The sequence below is a fragment of the Medicago truncatula genome, chromosome 2 (genome assembly GCF_003473485.1).
Source record: "Medicago truncatula cultivar Jemalong A17 chromosome 2, MtrunA17r5.0-ANR, whole genome shotgun sequence".
Classification (NCBI taxonomy): domain Eukaryota; kingdom Viridiplantae; phylum Streptophyta; class Magnoliopsida; order Fabales; family Fabaceae; genus Medicago; species Medicago truncatula.
In genome coordinates this window covers 21,695,866-21,717,595 of record NC_053043.1, presented here as the reverse complement: position 1 = coordinate 21,717,595, position 21,730 = coordinate 21,695,866, and the positions used below count along the sequence as shown (strand labels likewise).

General features: G+C 33.8%; 2 protein-coding genes across 3 annotated transcripts; one reads left to right on the top strand and one right to left on the bottom strand.

Annotated features, from left to right (window-relative positions):
- Positions 1-10,731: 10,731 nt before the first annotated feature.
- Positions 10,732-12,398, top strand: LOC11416190 (membrane protein PM19L). Its single transcript, XM_003595511.3, has 4 exons — positions 10,732-11,192; positions 11,492-11,711; positions 11,985-12,030; positions 12,122-12,398. The coding sequence occupies exons 1-4, from the start codon at positions 11,066-11,068 to the stop codon at positions 12,209-12,211; spliced, it is 483 nt and encodes a 160-aa protein (XP_003595559.1). The 5' UTR covers positions 10,732-11,065; the 3' UTR covers positions 12,212-12,398.
- Positions 12,399-13,289: 891 nt separating this feature from the next.
- On the bottom strand, positions 13,290-16,223 carry LOC11422858 (uncharacterized). Of its 2 annotated transcripts, none has more exons than XM_003595510.4 (4): positions 15,912-16,223; positions 14,971-15,653; positions 14,687-14,779; positions 13,290-13,520 (listed from the first exon to the last, which is right to left on the bottom strand). In XM_003595510.4, the coding sequence occupies exons 1-3, from the start codon at positions 16,012-16,014 to the stop codon at positions 14,693-14,695; spliced, it is 873 nt and encodes a 290-aa protein (XP_003595558.2). In that variant the 5' UTR covers positions 16,015-16,223; the 3' UTR covers positions 13,290-13,520; positions 14,687-14,692. The 2 variants fall into 2 exon arrangements, with proteins under 2 accessions (XP_003595558.2, XP_039686478.1); XM_039830544.1 differs by having other exon boundaries at positions 14,971-15,655; positions 15,923-16,223.
- Positions 16,224-21,730: the final 5,507 nt, after the last annotated feature.

Below are 21,730 nucleotides of genomic sequence, written 5' to 3'. Positions count from 1 at the left end.
CATCGATCTGAGAATCAAGAACCTCGACATTTATGGTGACTCAGCCCTTGTAATCAATCAAATCACATGAGAATGGGAGACTCGTCACCCCGGATTGGTTCCCTACAAAGACTATGCAAGACGATTACTGACCTTCTTCAACAAAGTCGAGCTACACCATATTCCTCGTGATGAGAACCAGATGGCGGATGCTCTGGCTACTTTGTCTTCGATGTACCAAGTAAATCGTTGGAATGAGGTGCCATTGGTCCATATCAGACATCTCGAGAGACCCGCTCATGTATTCGCCACTGAAGAAGTTGTTGATGGCAAGCCATGGTTCCACGATATCAAATGCTTCCTTCAAAGGCAAGAGTATCCACTTGGAGCATCCAGTAAAGACAAGAAGACTCTAAGAAGATTGTCTGGCAATTTCTTCCTGAACGGGGACATTTTGTATAAAAGAAACTTCGACATGGTGTTGCTCAGATGTGTTGACAAACATGAGGCAGACTTATTGATGCATGAAATACACGAAGGATCCTTCGGAACTCATTCTAGCGGACATACAATGGCTAAGAAGATATTGAGAGCAGGCTATTACTGGATGACAATGGAAGCTGATTGTTACAAGCATGCCAGGAAGTGTTATAAATGTCAAATCTATGCCAATAGCATTCATGTACCGCCAACTGCACTCAATGTCCTTTCCTCCCCGTGGCCATTCTCTATGTGGGGCATTGACATGATTGGAAGAATTGAACCCAAAGCTTCAAATGGGCACCGCTTCATTCTACTGGCTATTGACTATTTCACCAAGTGGGTTGAAGCTGCATCTTATGCTAATGTGACCAAGCAGGTGGAAGTCAAGTTTATCAAGAATCATATTATTTGCCGCTATGGTGTCCCTAGCCGGATCATTACAGATAATGGGACGAATCTGAACAACAAGATGATGAAAGAATTGTGTGATGATTTCAAGATCGAACACCATAATTCTTCGCCTTACAGACCTCAGATGAATGGTGCTGTCGAAGCTGCAAACAAAAATATAAAGAAGATCATCCAGAAGATGGTGGTGACTTATAAAGATTGGCATGAGATGCTTCCCTTTGCATTACATGGATATCGTACTTCTGTACGCACATCAACAGGGGCAACCCCTTTCTCTTTGGTATATGGCATGGAGGCAGTACTTCCCATAGAAGTTGAGATTCCTTCAATGCGAGTTTTAATGGAGGCTGAATTATCAGAGGCTGAGTGGGTTCAAAGTAGGTATGACCAATTGAATCTGATCGAAGAAAAGCGCATGTCTGCTCTTTGTCATGGTTAGCTGTATCAAAAGAGGATGAAGCAGGCTTTTGACAAGAAAGTTCATCCCCGTGAATTCAAAGAAGGTGATCTTGTGCTCAAAAAGATCTTGACTTTCCAACCCGACTCTAGAGGCAAGTGGACGCCTAACTATGAAGGCCCGTATGTTGTCAAGAAAGCTTACTCAGGCGGTGCCATGACTCTTCAAACCATGGATGTGAAGAACTTCCACGTCCTGTGAACACAGATGCAGTCAAGAAATACTTTGTCTAAAAGTTATAAGAACAGCTCGGTAAGTCGAAAACCCGAAAAGGGCGGCTTAGGCAAAATGAGCGTCTCGGTGGGCTGAAAACCCGAAAGGGCGGCTCAAGCAAAAATTAGAGACATTAAACAGAAATCATTATCCTGGTAGGCTGAAAACCCGAAAGGGCGATCTATGCAAAAGTTAAGGATAAAAAGAAAAAGACAAAGTAACTGCGTCCAGTCAGGCGCAATCCACTTGGGGCATGTCTGCTATCAAAGAATCTCCAAATCTGAAGCATCAAAAGCAGCAGAATTCAAGAGTTGTAAGGGGGAATGGGGTTATGAAGTTCAATGTACCTTCCCATTTTAAAATTACCACTTTTTTTCAAAAAAAATCCATGAAGTCATGCCATCTGCAGGCTGTCATTCAATCAATAATATTTGAGCCCATGGCCCTTCTGTTTGAAATTCCCCTTTTATTCTATTTTTAAAGTTCTTTCCATTGTTTGATGATAATATTTCGAAGTAGAATTCTTAAAAACTTTTTTCTATGTCTCTTAAAAAGGCATAAATGCACAAGTACATATTAGGACTTGAGAGTGAAGGAAGCATGCGTCAGCACGTTCCTCAAAGAATGGTTAGACCCCACCAGACAACCATGATTGGACACTGTGAAAATTCAAAAAGAGGGCACAACGACGGAAGTGTGTCAATGGAAGAACATTATGTATCAGCTTACAAATGGCGACTTTTTCCAGACTTTTAATGGGTTTTGTCCCCATAAGGCATATGTTTGTTACTTCGCCCCCAATGAGGTCATCTCCAAGGAGGTTTGCCGAGTTTATAGTACTATGATGTCAGTCCACTTTCCACCTTACCAGTCTTGTCTTGTCTCATCGAGTCCATCTATCATATACAATAAATACATTCATGTTTTCGTACGTTAACACATTCATACACCCATACATCCATGCATCAGCACTTTCATACATTCTTACACAGCATATGCATCGCATCATTCGTACACGGTTGCATCAGTCGCACAAAGTTTTGTTTGATAATATCCCCTCAGTTCGGTCCTCGTTTCATCATTATGTCAAGTGGCAAGTTCTAACAAATGAACAGCTTGTAATCATCATTTACATCAAAGGTGTCATCCCCAGTGTGTCTGGTCAAGAGATGTCACGAATCAATCAATTTCAAGCGGCAAGTTTCCGACAAAAGGACAGCTTGAATCTATTTTTCAGTCAATTTCAAGCGGCAAGTTTTCGACAAAAGGACAGCTTGAATCTATTTTCATTCACTTTCAAGCGGCAAGTTTCCGACAAAAGGACAGTTTGAATCTATTTTTCAGTCAATTTCAAGCGGCAAGTTTCCGACAAAAGGACAGCTTGAATCGATTTTTTTTCAAGCGGCAAGTTTCCGACAAAAGGACAGCTTGAATCGATTTTTTCAGTCAATTTCAAGCGGCAAGTTTCCGACAAAAGGACAGTTTGAATCTATTTTTCAGTCAATTTCAAGCGGCAAGTTTCCGACAAAAGGACAGCTTAAATCTATTTTTTCAGTCAATTTCAAGCGGCAAGTTTCCGACAAAAGGACAGCTTGAATCTATTTTCATTCACTTTCAAGCGGCAAGTTTCCGACAAAAGGACAGTTTGAATCTATTTTTCAGTCAATTTCAAGCGACAAGTTTTCGACAAAAGGACAGCTTGAATCTATTTTCATTCACTTTCAAGCGGCAAGTTTCCGACAAAAGGACAGTTTGAATCTATTTTTCAGTCAAATTCAAGCGGCAAGTTTCCGACAAAAGGACAGCTTGAATCTATTTTCATTCACTTTCAAGCGGCAAGTTTCCGGCAAAAGGACAGCTTGAATCTATTTCCAATCAATTTCAAGCGGATGGTTTCCGACAAAAGGACAACTTGAATCCATTTCCAGTCAATTTCAATTTCAATTTCGAAAGTATCATCCCCGGAGTGAAGTCGTTCTAGTCATGACACTAGTCAATTTCAATCCTGGCGTAAAGCTGTGCCAGTGATGTCACTAGTTAGTTTCAATCACCTATCATACATGTAGTAGCTAGACAATTATTTTCCCCAGTGAAACTACATTCCCCTAGCGGAGTCGGATCCCTTTCTCTAGCGAGTTTTGGGTATCCCATGGTTGCTTCTCATTCCAGTCGAGTCATCTTTGTCATCTGCATTCGTAATTGCATCATGTGCATTCATAGCATCTTAGGTCAAAAATGGTGTACTCTGTATTTAAGTCTCTTCGACCCGTCAAATCAAAGATTCCATCTTCAAATCTCCGGTCGAAGAAACTTAAATAGGGGCATCTGTCATACCCCAATTTTTGACCCAAGATACCACTTACACGCGTCATTTAACTCCGACCGGTCTTAGCCTTTCGAGCAAAAATTCGGCAGGGAGGTATTTTAAAATACCTCATGTTTGATTCCGAGTCGGGCTCTCTTCTCTCAATTTTCATTTAATTTTAATTTCCATCTTTTATTAACTTTAAATTCGTTTTTTAATCTTTATTTTATCTCATCTTTGTTTTTTATTTTTAATCCTTTAGATGTCCCAAAAAATTAATCAAAAACCATTGTCGGATAATATCCAAACAGCTCACCCACAGTTCATTCACACAGCTCAAAACAGGCTGTCATGTTCCTCTCCAAGCAACAAAATTCTGCTCTATAAATACAACACACAAACCAGCCAAGAAAGGCGGGGGGGCCCAACAGACAAAAACATAGAATTTCAATTGCAAAAACCTGCAATCACAATATCCAAAAACCAATCACAGAAAAAAAACCCAACTCATTTCAAACCATCACCGATCCATAAACAAACAAAGAACCACACATCACAAACTGTTTCACGCTCACAGAACCTTTTTTTTCAACGAACAAAACACAAATCCAGTAGCCATAAACCCCAAATCACAAATCCAATCAACCACAAACCAAATCTAAACAGCACAAACACAAAATCATCATCAACCGCAAATCCATACAACCAAGTCTGACCCATACAAGAATCTCACAAACCGAAACACAAATCGGCTTAAGCTTTAAAGGTTACTTTTTCTTTCTTTCGTCTCTTTTAGATCTAGGGTTGAAGGGTTTGATTTTGGGAATTTTAAGGCTAAAAACGTATAGAGGAGAGAGAGTAGAAGATAAAGAACAAAAAATAATAAAAAAGAGGAGTACATAATCACTCCGGCGCGGCGGCGCGGCCATCTTGGCTGGCCGGCCACCGCGCCAGCCACCGGAGAAGAAGGTGGCGACGGAGAAGAATTCTAGAGAGAAGGCAGAGCCTCTCTCTCTAGAAATAAGAGAAGAGAGAGAGAAGTTTGAAATAAAAATGATTAAAAAAACCGGAGCTGTGTATTTATAAAAGGGATTGGACCGGTTCAACCCCTGAACCGGTCTGAACCGGTCTATTCCAGGCCCACACGCGCCCGGCCTCACCCAAGGCCCAAATCCTCTTCATTTTATTTTCTGCACCCTCCTTTACTGCTCACACACACCCCAGCATCTCATTTTTCTAATTTCTTTTTCATGCATTTTAATTCTCTCTCTATCTGTTAATCTAGAGTACTCTGGTCCTATATTAACTATTAATATTATATTTTTGTTTAATTTAATTATTCTCCAGAACAATCTGGTCCTTGTTAATTAAATTAATCCAGAGTGCTCTGGTCCTATATTAACTGTTAATATTATATTTTGTTTAATTCAATTATTCTCCAGAACAATCTGGTCCCTGTTAATTAAATTAATCCAGAGTGCTCTGGTCCTCAATTAACTGTCAATATTATAATTTGTTATTCTCCAGAATAATCTGGTCCTTGTTAATTAATTTAATCCAGAGTGCTCTGGTCCTAAATTATTTGTTAATATTATATTTTTGTTTAATTTAATCATTCTCCAGAGTGCTTTGGTCCCCTGCTTTTATTTTCATAACTTCGTTAGTTTAATTTTATTTACTATTTCAAAACAACAAAAACATTCAAATATCAAAAAATCACAAAAAAAACTTTTCACAAAAAAAACCTTGATCTTAAATCAAGTGACCGTCTTTTTATTTTATTTTTCTTAATCAAATTTCAAATCAATTCTAATTCAACTTCAAGTCAATTTCTTTCAATCTAAAAAACACAAATCAATTCTCATTTGCCACTTGGCTTTTTTTTTTCTTTCAAAAACTAATAAAAAACACAAAACAAATCAAACGTCAATTTCTACCCCGAACTACGAGGTTTTGATCCCTCACGGGTACGTAGGCAGAGGACCTTGTCCTTCCAAATCAATTAAAAAACAATTTCCTTTTTTTTCTTTTCAACTTTCAACTCAAAAACAATTTTCTTTTTTTTTCTTTTCAACTAAAATCAATTTTCATTTTCTTTTCAATTCTATTTTCATCTCTTCAAAAGCAAGCAAATTTAAGCACAAAAAGTTGAATAAAAATCAAGAGGTTCTCGTAGAGTACTACAAATATTTAGGGTGCTAACACCTTCCCTAAATATAACCAACCCTCGAACCCTAAATCTTTTCAAAATGGATGGTTTGGAACATTTTCCCCTTCAAAAAAATTTGTTCAGTCGTGAGATAAAAACTGAGTCAAACGCTAATCAAATGGCCTTTGACCTCCGAAAAATGGCGCGACAATAGTGTTCAAGCTTCACAAGCAAGAGACTTCTACTTGTTTACAAGTAAACAAATTTGTTCTTACACTTGATATACAATCAGAGGTGTAAACTGAACAATGTTGAACATACTCTTAAGACTTTAGCATTTCTAGGATACAAATTTTGATAACAAATTCTTAAGTGTTTTTGCGCTATTTGATTTTGACAGAGTAATGGCATGGTAAAATAGAAGAGTATTGTTGATCTTCTTTAGATCTTCAGCTCCTTTTATAGGAAGGGATTCGAGAGACGTTAGAGAAGAGTGTCAGCGAATTAAGAGTCGTTGAAAAGCTTCAAATCAAGGACGTTGGATCATTGCCTAATATGGATAATCCCGTTGAATAGTCATTTGAAATTCATTTGCTGAAACTGGAATAATTTATTCATTCTCTTTGTGCTTGAAGTTATTTGTCAATTTCTACACGTGGTCAGAAGAAGATAAAATTGTATTCAGGTCCTTGATTGATACTATAGAAGACAACAAATCTGACGTGGAGTCTGGGTCCCTCTGGATCTTCTGATTTTAGGGGTCTTCCAAGTTTGATGGTGACCTTCCAAGTCTTATGGTGTCTTCTGAGTGTGATGATCTTTACAAAGTCTGATGAGGTTAATCTTCAACTTCTGAGTGGCGTCCTTTTCTTCTGATCCAAGATGTTGACTTGTGGTTGACCTTTCTTCAGATCTTCTACCATAGTCTTTTAAGCTTCTCTTGTGTTTCTAATGCTCTAATACATGTTCGATTCATCAATAGAAGATGAGCACACCTTGAGAGAGATATAAACAACGAGAGTGATATGATATATATGATGTATTGATAATGTGGTGGGAAGAAAGAGTTAAAGAAAAAATAAAGTGGTGTATAAGTGTACGAAGTTCAGGAGTGTTCAACTTTAAGAGTTGATAAAAAAACTACATAGACCATGTATGAAAAATAAACGTCGAATTTAATTAGCATGCATTTATCAAATTTTTTAAAACGATACAATATGTCATCAGCAGGCCCGGCCTTGAGGGAGTGCAAGGTGCTCAATCAAGCCGGGCTTCCAAAAGCTATGGGTCTAATATATATATATATATATATATATATATATATATATATACGGGCGGCCCGGCCAAGGGCTTTTAAGGGCCGGGCTAAAAAGCCCGGTTTGAATATGGGCTGCAAAAAATGAGCCCGAGCCCGGCCCTATACGGGCTCCCGGGCTAACGGGTCGGCCCTGGCCCGTATTTTTTTCTTCCCTTTTCCATTCTTTTAAGTACGGAACATACATAAATATGCCGGGCTAACGGGCCAGCCCGGGCCCGTATCAGTCTCTCACACACACAGACCACAAAAAAAAAAAAAAAAAACAGTTGTATTTTTTGCTGGCTTCCGGGCAGCCCGGATGGGCTAGCCCTAACGGGCCAAGGGCTTTTACGGGCCGGGCTAAAAAGCCCTCTTCAATTTCGGGCTCCAATTATTCGGCCCAAGCCCTACATTTTATTCGGGCTTTCGGGCCGGCCCTTACGGCCCGGCCCATTTTGACAGCTCTAATATATATATATATATATTACTTTTTTACACGTTTGAGGTTTTTCTAGACTTTAGTTCTTCTATCTGAACATAAATCTGGTACTATCAAACCACCCCCAATTTGTATAATCACTTAATCAGTCAATTTAAAATACTATGTCATTGAAAGAATCACAACAATAATTTCTTTTTCACATAAACCATTCGTTTTTCCCTTTCCCACAACAGATAAGTGAGAAATTCAAACGACGCCGTTAGTAAATTCTACCTCTCTTTCACTGAATTTTTTGTATTTCGTTTCATGTTTAAAAGCTCTTTTGATTCTATTTTTTTAATAAAGCTTAATTACACAAAAAAATTGTGTTTTTATTTTATTGGAGACCTATTTTAAATAGAGAGCCGAGCCTCCTATTTCATAGGGACGGCCCAGGTTATCAACATCAAGAGTATTGGCAACTAACAATTTATTTGGTCACAAAACCTTTTTATTTTAAATCTCTAATCGAGATTTTCTCAAGTCTCAAAAATTGCCTGAAAAGAGGCTGAATATTCTGTATATGACGTAATTAATGGTCCCTAAGTTTAAGTCAAAGACTCACATACACATGCAGACATCGAATATTGTTGGTCCAAACATGCATTCATATGCAGCCAGAACAACATGTCGTTTCAGCACATGTTTTGTAAGAATGGGTACTCCTAATAAATTCAAGTCATACCCCGTACCGGCATCCCATACTTATTTATTGAGATTACTCATGAGTGTATACAGATTTCGTGCCAATATTAATTTTCAAAACTTAAATTTTGGGTTCTCCATTTTAGTAAACGAGGTTACATTTTTAAAAAATAAATTATATATGAACACAAATTTTTTTAATATTTATCCCAACCTCTAGCTGCATGCACATAAATGGGTTGTTTGCAGGGGCATATGATAATGTATGGTGCCGACTGTTGATGGTAGACTATCCAAAAATAAATCTCGAGTGAGTTTTTATATTTAACTACTTCAAATAAATTTATTTATTAAATTAACATAAATAAGAAAATAAAAAAATTATTACATGATTGGTAAATTTATTTGTATTAATTTAACACTTTTGGTATCAACAACAAATACAGAGAAAACGTTTTTAAGAATAAAAATTGTTAAAACAATAGTCATAAACAAATTAAACAGGTAGTAAGTTTCATGCAAGTAACTTATTTATTTACATTGAAAATGACATTATTAGTCTATTTAGTATACAATCAATTAAGAATAAAATTGATTTTTTGAAATGTTGTGTCCAACTTTTTTAAATAGCTTTTGTCAATTTTTATTTTATTTGTTATTGTTTTATTTACATTTCATGTAAATAAAAATTACTGTGATTTTTTTTAACATATTAGTTAAGTTTAGGTGACCAAAATAGGTTTTAACATTGTATATACTTTGAATGAAAAACACATACATAGATAATCTCTAACCATCTGACAAGATAATTCTGAATTGGTTTTGACTCAACGCAAAAGCTATAAAATTCAGGTGCAATGCAGGGAGTTCATGTCATTTCATTTATTTTTTATGAAAAACAAATTAGCATGAGGGGGTGTTGTCTCAATCCAATGTAGGGATCTTCAAACTCAAAGAACACTTACAAAGAAATTTACAGTTACTTCTTGCATTTCAAAGCGTCCTGCAAGATTCATTCGTCTTATGAGACCCACCAGCAACACGTGCCTATGGGGCACCAAGGCCCCTTATTGTTGGTCTGAAAGCTAGCGACGAGCGCACGCATCACTTCTGGCCAAGGGTTCAAGTTAGGCTGGAACCCGGAACCTCGGGATCTAATGCCTTTTTTTACTACTAGACTAAACTCTGGGAGTTTATATCATCTCATTTTCATATAATGTTCGACGATGATTTACATATTTATTGATTTTACACATTAAAAAAGGATAATTTCATCAATATAAAGCTATATTAGTTTGGGAGTGATTTAGATACTAATAATTAAATGATACATTTAGGAAAAAAGTACTTAAAAATTAAGGGTATGTTTGAATGGATGGTTTAGGAGAGGAGGGAGGGCATGATTTGCTTTTTAATTGTAAATTATAAACACTATTAAATATTTTTCTAAAATCAATTAAGTGTGGTTGAACTATTATATGATTTTTTTTTTTTTTAAAGACATAAAAATGGAATATATTAACGTCGGCGGTGATCCACTCCAGTACAAGATGTACCAAAGGGTCACCCCTATAAAAGTCCAATCATACAATATTTACAAAATAATAAAGGTTAGTCGATACCCAAACAATGCAATGGATCCCTATTATATGATTATTAACCAAGATGTTCTTTTACTTTTTTAAAATATGATCAATAATCAAGATGTTCTTTTAATTTTTTTAAATATCAAATATATATATTAAAATATTGACTTATCTCTTCAAAATCCACCCAAAGATTCCCTAAGTAATTAACATTAACAATATACTAAAAATTGAAGTTACAATCATTTTGCAACAAATTTTTATTAATGTACTCCTCCTTGTAGAAAGAATGCAGTGTTTTATTTTCAAAAAAGAGGACCACATCTTGTAATTCTTAACTTTAGAACTGCCTCCATCTTTTATTTTTAAAGGACTTCAGATTGATAAAAGGACAAAGTCTCAAGGCATATATGTAGTAACAAAATTAAGAAAATTAGTGCTTTTATGTTACTGTAAGCTTAGGATTCTATTGCTTTTTGGTGGAGTCATACTAAATGATTGCATATTTAGGCCAGAAAATTTGATAGAAAGCTTTTCATAGGTATATTTTATTATTCCTGCAAATCAAATTCGTACTAAAGAACAATTTTTAAAAGCTTTAGAAGGATCCATTTCCCTTTAGAAAGAATAGGGGAATAGTATAGTGAGTGAGAAGAGTCATTAAGAGGCAAAGAATATAACTTGTCTCTAAGAACAAACAACTACACAAATCAATAAGGTACTAAAACTATAATTAATAAACACTAAGAAATGTAAGACAAGTAAGAATAAGGATCTAGCATATTTCATCTTTGCCTTGAATTTGAAGCATGAAATATATCATCTTTACAACCCTGCATAGCCCTTTTGAACTAGCAGCCTTAACAAGTAAAGAACTAAACCTTTTTTCCATCACTTCAAGTATATACTTATATATATACAAGTCATAAGAACCCTAATTTACACACAACATTTGTATCCTAGTTCTGTGTTTGAGGCTTTTTTCTTTAAAACTTTTTGTCCTTCTGAAATTCCCTTCCCTTGCTTTTTTTGTTTGTTCCAATACCACACAACTTAGATATGGCAAATGAGCAAATGAAGCCAATTGCTACTCTTCTTTTGGCACTGAATTTTTGCATGTATGTCATTGTTATAAGCATTGGTGGATGGGCCATGAATAGAGCAATTGATCATGGTTTTGAAATAGGTCAGACTTTCTTCGATCTTTTCGTTTTGTTTCATGGTAGCGAGAACTAAAAGTGATTTCAGACACATAAAATTGATTTTGATATTTGAGTGATGTTGACTAGAATTGATTTTGCCTTTAGACTTGATTCTTAGTTGAAGCTAGAATTTGCAACTTTCTGAATCCAAACGTGATTTCTTCGCTCAAATTTATTTTTCAACTCATTTTTAACGAGAATCAATTTTTATTGCAGAACCTTACACACTTAGAACAAAGCAACATCTTGTAAATTTACTTATTCAGCTTGGTTATGTTTGCAGGTCCAGGATTTGATCTTCCTGCTCATTTTTCACCCATATACTTCCCTATGGGAAATGCTGCAACCGGATTCTTTGTGACATTTGCTTTGATTGCTGGAGTTGTTGGAATTGGATCATTGATTTCAGGACTCAACCATATCCGTTCATGGACTTCAGAGAGCCTGCCATCTGCAGCTTCAGTTGCTGCTATTGCATGGGCTCTTACTGTTCTTGCTATGGGGTAATCTCTTCTTCTTTTCATCTTTACATTAATGATATCATCAAGGTTGCGGTCACAGTCGTATTCCAAGCCTTATATTGCATATAACCACGGTAAAATGTGTCTGATGTTGCCTCAATCGTGTTCACAACTGTGACACAGATTACGATCACAAACCTTTCTTCCAACCCTTTGGATACAAATAGTACAGTCTTTTTTTTTTTTTGTACAAACTAAATCGCATTTCTGTAATATCACTTCTCTAACAAGTTAAGTGGAATATTATTTGTGCAGCTTTGGATGCAAAGAGATTCAGCTTAACATCAGAAATTCTCGTCTGGTAAGACAGGAAAAAATATATTTACTGTCATTTTCTGATGTTCCTATGAAAGTTCCCTTAACAAAGAGTTTTGAATTATTCAATTTTGCAGAAAACTATGGAGGCTTTTCTGATTATCCTTACAGCTACACAGCTTTTCTACATAGCTGCTATTCATGGTGCTGCTGCGATAAGGAGATGAATATAATCAATTATTGAATGTGTTGGTGTGATTTTTCTTTTTCTTTACTTCTTTGTTCTACTACTTGAATTATTTTATTTATTTTTTGGTGTGGTATATTACATGATTGGATTTGTATTGGTTAAGAATAATGAATGTGTATACAAAAGATATTCAACATTTATATCATCTGTACTATTTTCACTTCTGTTTAAGCATAAGACAAAAGAAAAGAAGAGTATTTTTGCGTGAAAATGAATCTTAAATTTGGACATTCCCTTGATACGAAACTTTCTTCAGCATAACATTAATTCAGATGTACATATCCTTCAAACAGTTTATGGTAAATAATTAGAATATGGTTTAGGTGCATATGCATTTGGTATTTTCTACCTCACTTCATTTCAATTTTTTTAATGCAAAAATAATTGAAGGGCCAAATTTGACTATAAGTTACATCAAATATGGTGATGAAAAGGCATGACTGTAGTGCCTGTATATGACCTTGACTGTACCTAATCCTAATCTAAATCATTGGTTGTAACTTGTGAGTCATGATCATGACTAGATACAATAATATAGTGTTCAATAAATAAATATACAATATATGTGCCATCAGTGTAAAAATATTTACACCGATGTTTAATCAAATCAGACCACCATACGAAGTTGTAAAATTCTAAAATATCTATAGATTATTGATATTTGAACATTAAAATTTGGACAACTTTTATGACACTTGTTAAAAACAAGTCATGAGATTATTATTATAACGATTTTTTCGTTTTCTCTCTTAACCAAATGAATATTTGGTTTTATAAGTTGTCCCATAAATTGTCCAATGTGTATGTTCAAATATCATTAATCATATATACATGGTGATTTATGATTAAATATATGAAAAATAATGTACACATTATATATTTTGAAATTCGATAATCTAATCCACATCACCTAATACTAATATAACAAGACTTTGGTGGTGGTGGTAGGTAGTTGTAGAAGAATAAGGTCAGGTCATTGGCCCACTACTCTACTCTACTCTACATCGAAGAAAAAGGGGGAAGATAAGAAAGAAAAGAACAACAATTGCAAGAAGTGTAGTTTGAAAAGTTCTAAAAACAAAGATATTGAGCTGACACTGTTTCTAACACAATTACTACAGCAATCCTCACTGTATATAAACCTCATATAGTTGGGCCTGTTGCCCATTATTTGTTTGGAAAATAAAAAACAACACATATTCATCAAAATATAACAAAAATGTCTGAACCAAATCCTAAGTCTTCACAGGTTTGACACATCAATTGAGATCCTCGTGCATGTATTTCTGCAAGAGAAACAAATTACCAAGGTGTCAACAAAAACTCAGTTTGCAGTTTCAAAATGTATGTTGAATTGTTGATAGTTTGATACTACCCCCAGGGACTTGCAAAAAATATACATGTATTAGTCAAAATTTGGACCAAATACATGTACTTTTCGCTTATATTCAAATCCAGGGTAGATAGTATACTCTATACCATAAAATACAACTCTGCTATGTCAAGAGGTTGTCTTCATTATTAGACATGGAAATTATTATGTTTCAGTTCGCACTTTTACTCTACAAAGGTGAACTTTGAACAAAAAGATCCAAAGAATCAATTAGAGAATACAAAAGAAATAGAAAATGCTTTAAACAAAAATGTTATATTTGTACATCATTAACTGAAACAAACACAAGATCTGAAATATCTGACAATCAAAGTTTAAAACAGAAAACCAATAATCATTGTAGCTGTGACAGAAAATGGAGGAAATATATCATTTTCGCATATAGAATAAACAAACTATGCACCAATTGAATCTTTTAGAGTCCAACAATGATTACTCAACTTAGTTAAAATCGTGACCGTGATTCTGGCTGAACAATAAAAAGCACACGCCCTAAAAATTCTAGAAGAATTACACCTTCCGAGTGTTGAATTCTTTTAGTAATCCCCAAAAATTTTGTCTTCAGAATAATAGGCGTAGACTTGATTAACTTGAGACGAATCATTGCCAGCTCAATGATGCATTCTATCTGGACTCATTAAGCTCGTATATATTATTTTCTAATATTGATCAACTTTTAGTTGGCACAAATATGTTATTTGAACATCTCCAAATTTTGTAATTAATGGACCAAAGTGTGAAACACATGACCATAAAAACCAAAATACTCGTCATACAGATGAAAACAACATATGAGATTCTACAAAGAATATCATAATGAACTGAGCAGTAAACTAGTGATGATTACAATGCCATCAAACTTTTATGAAGACTAGCTAGCATCCATGAAAAAGGGCAAGTGCCTAAAACAATCACAAACATGCATGAAGTGTGCGTGTGCGTGTGTGTCTGTTTCGCAAATTTGCAAGTAAAAATTTGAAGTTGGTGAAGGGAGTTCAAAATATACACAACACAGATAAAATGATAAAATTTTCCAGGTTAAAATATATAATCCCTAACCTGAATTTATCTGCTAGAGCCGGATAGAACATCAAACAGGCCACAGCAACTCAACCAGGACGTCTTATGCACCATAAGCGGAGCTACCGGGGGCTGCATGTCAATAATTCAGAGAGAAAAAAAGCTTATAAAATTAGTTATCAACACAAGTTCAGACACTAAAAGTATCTAATGAAAATCACACTCACTAACAACTTCAGGATTATATTAACTAATTTAAGATATATATATAGCGTATCAGTGTGTGTGCATGCGTGTGTGTCTGAGAGAGAGAGATGCAAAACCTGATTTTCAGAGCTTTCTGCAGCATTAGAACCTTTAACATTTTCTACATCCTTAGTAGCTTCAGGAATAGAACTTTGAGACACTGATGAAGATACTTTCCCGTCAAATTCCCTGGTCTCGGGTTCCTTCAAACTTGATATTCTAACAACCTCATCAGGTAAGACATGTACTTTATCCTCATTTCTCTTCACAGCAAGATCAGTTTCCGCTGCTCGAGAGCCCAATGGTTTCTCTAGTATATCATTCACAGTACCTCCGCTTTGCATCTCAGTGACAGAGGTCACAGCCTTAACCAAATCATCAGAAACTTCTGCAACTGAATTATTATAGGACTCGTCCTTCGAGTTCTTTGCAGTACCGGTTTCAATCACATCATTTGAACCGCCATTGTTCTTCCGACTCCCATAATTCAAATCCTTGGGAGAGTCAATTTTCTCCAAACTCTCCTCAGATTTCATATCCCATTCTATCTCAACAACACCTTCCTTTCCTCCCTCGGCTTCACCAACCTTTTCTTCCGAGGATTTTGCAACAACAGCAGCAGCTGATGGTTTCACTTCAATCTCCTCCACCTCTTCACTGCCTTCATTGAATTGATTGTTTTGATCATCACCATGGTTCCGATACGCAGGCGAATCACCATCACTTCCTTTCTCATCAATTGACTTCAATTCATTCTCCCCTAAAAAATTATTATCAATTACAATACAATTATCAATTAAACAACCTTATTAACATAACCTAATTAACTAACGCAAACATAATCAATCAAAACTAAATCACTCATAAATAGTGAAAACATGCAAATTAATTGCATATCACAAAACATCACAATTAATTAAAATAAAATAAAAAAAAATCAAAATCAAGAAAAATAAAATTGAGCATCTAGCTTGGCATCTACAATTGAAAAAGACAAAAAAGATGCATGAGAGAGAACCTTGTTGTTGTTGTTGTTGTTGTTGAGGGTTGTTGGAGGAGGTGGTGGATTCGATTTCCTTCTTTTTCTTAGCGGCTTTTCGCTTCTTAGCACCTGAAGGCATGGTGATTCAATTCAAATTGAAATAGTGACCACAAATATGAATCTCTTTCTCTCTCTCTCTCTTACTTTTTTGTATGAGCAAGACAAAGATATAGTATACTCTCTTTTTGTAAATTGCTTGCTTGCACAAAATTAGAACAAGAAATGAAAGAAAGTGGTAGTGAAATTGGGTCACTAGCACTTGACTACTTCTCTCTTTTGTCCAAACTATCACTACCAAGAGTAGGAGATTATCTTATATTATTATTATTTTTTTATCAAGAAAAAATAATAGATTTAATTTTGATGATGTTTTACGGTGTCAAAATAATACAATCAATCTTATATTTGATTTTATTCAAGGTAAATATTTTAAATTAAAATTCATGAATTCTCGCTCCACCGTTAAGAATGTTGAAATTGTTTATTTGAATATAGTGATTGAAGTTTGAATTTCAACTCTTTTAATTATGAGAAATGATATTTGTACAACCATTTTCTAATAATTTTTGTGATAATTTTCTCTCTCATACTCACATTATATTTTTACTTTCTTTCAATTGCTTTGGTTTTTGTGCCAACACATATTTTTCTTTGTAAAAATATGATTGTCAATGTCGTTGTCAACCAAATTGATGTTCAAATAACATTGCTCTTTGATTATATGTGTGTGAGATTACAATAATTATTATTGATATTTTTTATCTAAATAAAATATTTTAAAATAATTATCAATTATGATTAATTAAGAATTACATTGTAGGATATATGAAGTAATTATTATTATTATTTGGGTTTAGGAAGGAATGTCATCGGTTACTCTTTAAGATTTTATATTAAAAATTATTTTTTAAAAAGGTCAAATACTATAATTTGCAATGCACTGATTATATAAAATTTTATAAAAACTTACTACTTAAGTTTTTAAAAATGTACCAATAACATTCATTAACATTTTTCTTATTTGGTGAAAGGTTAAGAATGGGATTGTGTATTTGTGATTGAAGATTCAAAATTTGGAATTGGAATCCAATGAGGGGTAGTGTGATGGGGTCAATGAGATGTGGAGAAGAGTAATCAAAAATAGACCAGACATTTCTGTTATTTTTTTAATGAGGTTTTGGTTTTTTATTTTCTTTTCTAAGAAAAAATTAAATTATATGTGACTGAGAGAGATCTGGGTGGAGGGAAATTGAGAGGTTCAGAGCTTGCCAACTAAAGTTTGTGTGATGATTCATGAGAGACACACTTGTGATGCTCTTTTGTCTTTATTGTCCACACATTGGGACAGGTATATTTAATTTTTTGCTATAATTAAAATATTTGTTTTTTATTGCATTCAATATTGAGTTGTGTTTTGTCAAATTGGTAAAGGACTTCGTTATTAACGCAAGAAAAATTAAGGATGTGTTTGTTTCAAGTTTACCAAATTTATTCTTAGGAATAACATTCCTTGGAATATAAATATGGGAATTTTATTCCAAGGAATTTATGAAAAATATGTTTGGTTAGCTTTATAATATTCCTAGGAACCATAAAAATAGGGATTATAATAGGTAAACTATTTATGAATTTATTCCCATCTCCATGGGAACTTTATTCCCACCATTTTCCTTGGGAAATTTTTTCTATTCCCAGGAACATTTTATCATTTTATACCCAGGAATAAAATTTAGTAAACTTGTAACAAACATAGACATATACATTCCTATCATTTTATTCCCGGGAATCAACAATTATAACTTGAAACAAACACACCCTAAAGAATAAAATGATTTCAAGAATTCTACAAAAAAAAAAAAAAAGAATTTAGAATTCTTGTCAAGAATTACTATAAGTAAAATCAAGTTCATTTAATTTGATTAAGCTCTTGTGTTCAAATGGTATCAAAACATTTGAGAAATCATCCAAAGGGGTTCTAGATTATTTAGAGTTGGTCGTGAAGTTATTTGATCAAAAATTGTTCAACCTATAAATCAAATTCGAGTTCTTCTATATGATTCGTCATTTGGTGGAGTTTATATTCACTTGAGCTCAATTTCTTGATTCGAAACAATGATATATGATGATAATGAAAAAAGTGATGATCCTATTCAATTTTAAATGTAACTTTGATTTTGGATCTTTGTGGTAATTAGGTTCTCTTATCACTCGATTATTGAAAGAATAATCCTTCTTCAATTTGGATGCATGTGATTGTGTGTCTAAACACTATATATTTAATCTTGTGTCCATACCAAGTTAGAAATGATGCATATGGAGAATAAATAGACAAATGATTGTGTGCGGAAATGTTTAGATATTCTCTTTTTTATTTTTGAGAAATGTAAACAGTTGATAAAATTTAACTGTATTTTATTTTGGCTAAAAAAAAATGATATTTGTACAACTCTTTTTTTAAAACTTTTGTCACAACTTTCTATCTCATGTTCGCATTATGTTTTTATTTTCTCTCTCTGTTGATTTAGGGGGTGTATTGAATTGAGATTTCAAAGGATTTTAATAGACTTTTTTATGAAAAGAAAATCTTGAGGTATTGAATCAATACTTTTATGAAATCTAAATAAATCTTGTTGTATTCAATCAAGACAATTTAGACTTTTTTTTCAAGACATCAAAATCCGTTGGTATTCAATTAAGATTTCTAAGAATTTATAAAATGTCTCGTGGTATTGAAAATTAGACGGATTTTAATGGATTCATTTGTGTAATGGATTGTGTGAGACTTTTTAGTTAAAATAAACTCATCTAACAATCTCACACAAACTCTTCAGATTTTGTAATACTCTTCCAATTTTTTTTTAATTTTTTTTTTTTTACGTTTCTTTCAAATTCTTTTCTGTTCTACTGTAACAATGGCATGTTATATAACTTGCATTTTTCTTAACATAACTTTTACGTTCGTTAAAAAAAAGAACGTATTGTATAATTTTGTGGTTAATTTATCATCTACCTATATATCAAATTATTATAAAAATCACAACTTTACGTTCATTGGTATTATAATAATTTTTCTACTTGTATTTTTCTACCTGTAACATGCATTTTTCAATCAAATTATTATAATCAATAAACTAACATAACTTATTTTTAGGTCTATTTATTTTGATATCATATGTCCAGAATTTTTAAGCTCAATCAACCTGCTAGTAGTATATTATATAATAGTCTTTTTTTTTGAAGAAATATTATCTAATAGTCTATACACTCATTGATTCAATGTTTTTTTTGGGTTGATTTATAACTGTACTTTTGTTTTTGAGATTTTTTGGCAACTGATCCATACATCTAATAGTATTATATTATACTGTAATGTATCTTTAAATTTATTGACCCTTTTAAAATCTTAAAAATCCATTAAAATCTTGTATCAGGGATAGTCACCTCCCAGTCACCCGAGGACAATGTAATGTCTCGACATGCCAATTCAGCTGGTTGGTAAAATCAAAGAAAGACCTGGCCAATTCTAGTCGGTTGGCAGACGGGTCGTAGCCCATATCACCATCCCAATATACGTAGACCCATTAAAATGAAATGACCATCGTTGACGACAACACAAAAGGCCTCATGTGTGCCTCACGAAACAATAACGCTCCTCAACAATTTCAGGGCGTTGGATCAATCTCCAACAAACTCCCAGACTTTGTGTCAAGTTTACAAGAGACGGTTACAACCTCTCCAACTATATAAGTGTGACTTCGCGTCAAACCTATGAATCAACACATTTTACACACTCTCTCTTCTCCTCAATTCACACACTAACTTAAGCGTCATAATGTTAATTAGTTTTACAAGTACCTCTTACTTCGTTTGGGAGCAGCTTCTGCCGTACTGAAACCTTCTCTCTACCACACTTGAATCTTCGTTGCACGAGCATCTTCATCGAACCATCCTCATTCTGGACCACTCCGGGTTAACTAACACCCCAACTCCTATTATGTTCTATTTGATTATTTCTTCCTTTTAAATTGTGGCAATTTTTTTCTCCCTAAAAACATTTTGTATGCAATCTTTATTCTTAAACGTTTTTGAATAGATACCTTTTTGGATAAATGAATAGATGATGTCATAAATAAGTTTAAAATAGGTTTTTTCTAAATTACCTTTGAAAAATGGTGGGTAATTTACCCACCAACCAATGAATATGAGCAATTTATTGGGGGGGTCAAGATAGTTCATGAATATGTGCTTATGTGGCTAATGTATATTGGTTGAGGTAAATTACCCACCATTCTTCCATGAGTACCCTAGTTGTCACCTTAAAATATTATCATAAAAAAGCATGTGATGTTTACTCAAGAGACAATACCATATTGTTATGTTAGAAATCTTCAATTGAGTTCAAACCTAAAATCTCATACTTCTGTGTGAATTTTAGATGGTGATTTTATATTCGCATGCCAAAAACAACATAAAAGTTAGGGTGTTCGTGGTCTAGTTTGGTTCGGTATTAAGGCTAAAAGTTATATGATCTGCAAAATAAAAAAAGCATGTGGTCTGGTTTGGTTTGGTGAATTTTAAAATAAAATCTAAATCAAACCAAACCATACCAATGAGGTTTAGGTTGGATCGGTTGATGCGGTTTTTTTCTCGAGACAATACAATTTTTTATTTTCAACATTAAAATTGAGATAAAACACTAAAACACAACATATTTTATTGGAAAAAATCCAAGTCCCACAATCCTCCTCTTTATATACTCTTCTCAAGAGTCTTATCTATCCGATGTGGGATGTGGGTTTTTCCCAATATATTTCCAACAATGTTTTAAATTTCACCCTACATTACAATTTCAACTTCATCAAACTACTAGACCCAATTAAAAATATGGACAAAAGGTAATCATATTCTGTAAGAAATGTAAAAGAATAATATTTTATCATAGGTTTCATAGGTTTAATTAGTGTTTTTTCTTTTGTTGCGGTTTGATTTGGTTAAATAAAAATCACAAATCGAGAAAAACAATACGGTTGAGTAAAAAAGTGATATGAATACATCTAAACAAAATCACTTTTTGCGGTTTTGATTTAGACTGGTTTGATTTGCAGTTTTTCTATTGAATTGGTTCGGTTTTAAACATTCCTACTAAAAAGAAGAAAAAAAAATTATTAATCTTGTTCTTTTCTTTTTTTACGAAAGCAATTTAATCTTTTTTTTTTTAAACGAAAGTAATTTAATCTTGATAAATCGGTAATTTTATATTTTGCTTGGATAAAAATTCGCACGGTATATTCTCGCACAAGTAGAGTATTTAAATTCGAGCAAATAGTCACTCTAGTCCCTGACTTTGTACATCGTTGTCACAAAGGTCCCTGACTCATCATGATTAAATACAAATAAGTCTCTGACTCTGCACTTCCGTCATCACTTTAGTTGTTGCAGTTAAAAAATTCTGTTAAGTGATGATGTGACACATGTTTTATGCTGACAAGGAGTATGAAGTGTCACGATGACTAAAGTGAAAGTAAAAAATGGTCACTTTGGTCTCTGAACCGAAAATCAATATTCCCAAATTGAATCTCAAATCCCTAACAGTAAACACAAAATTTCACTAAGGTCGCATACTTACTGTACGTAGTTTTGGTCCCTCATCAATTATATGTAGTTTGGTAGTTTAGCAAGTATTACATGTAGTTTAGTAATAACTAGAATTATTTGCTACTGAGCATTTGCTGATCAATGATAATAAGCTAGTAGAGTTCTTAGATTAATGTGTCTCTAATAACTATTTTTCATGA

Bases quoted from the DNA above. Each gene is read 5' to 3' on its own strand.
- LOC11422858 (XM_003595510.4), bottom strand. From the start codon at position 16,014: ATGCCTTCAGGTGCTAAGAAGCGAAAAGCCGCTAAGAAAAAGAAGGAA. The intron at 15,654-15,911 runs GTTCTCTCTCAT...ATAATTTTTTAG, and splicing joins ACAACAACAACAACAACAAG to GGGAGAATGAATTGAAGTCA. The intron at 14,780-14,970 runs GTTTTGCATCTC...ATTGACATGCAG, and splicing joins CAGAAAGCTCTGAAAATCAG to CCCCCGGTAGCTCCGCTTAT.
- LOC11416190 (XM_003595511.3), top strand. From the start codon at position 11,066: ATGGCAAATGAGCAAATGAAGCCAATTGCTACTCTTCTTTTGGCACTG. The intron at 11,193-11,491 runs GTCAGACTTTCT...TTATGTTTGCAG, and splicing joins TGATCATGGTTTTGAAATAG to GTCCAGGATTTGATCTTCCT. The intron at 12,031-12,121 runs GTAAGACAGGAA...TCAATTTTGCAG, and splicing joins ACATCAGAAATTCTCGTCTG to AAAACTATGGAGGCTTTTCT.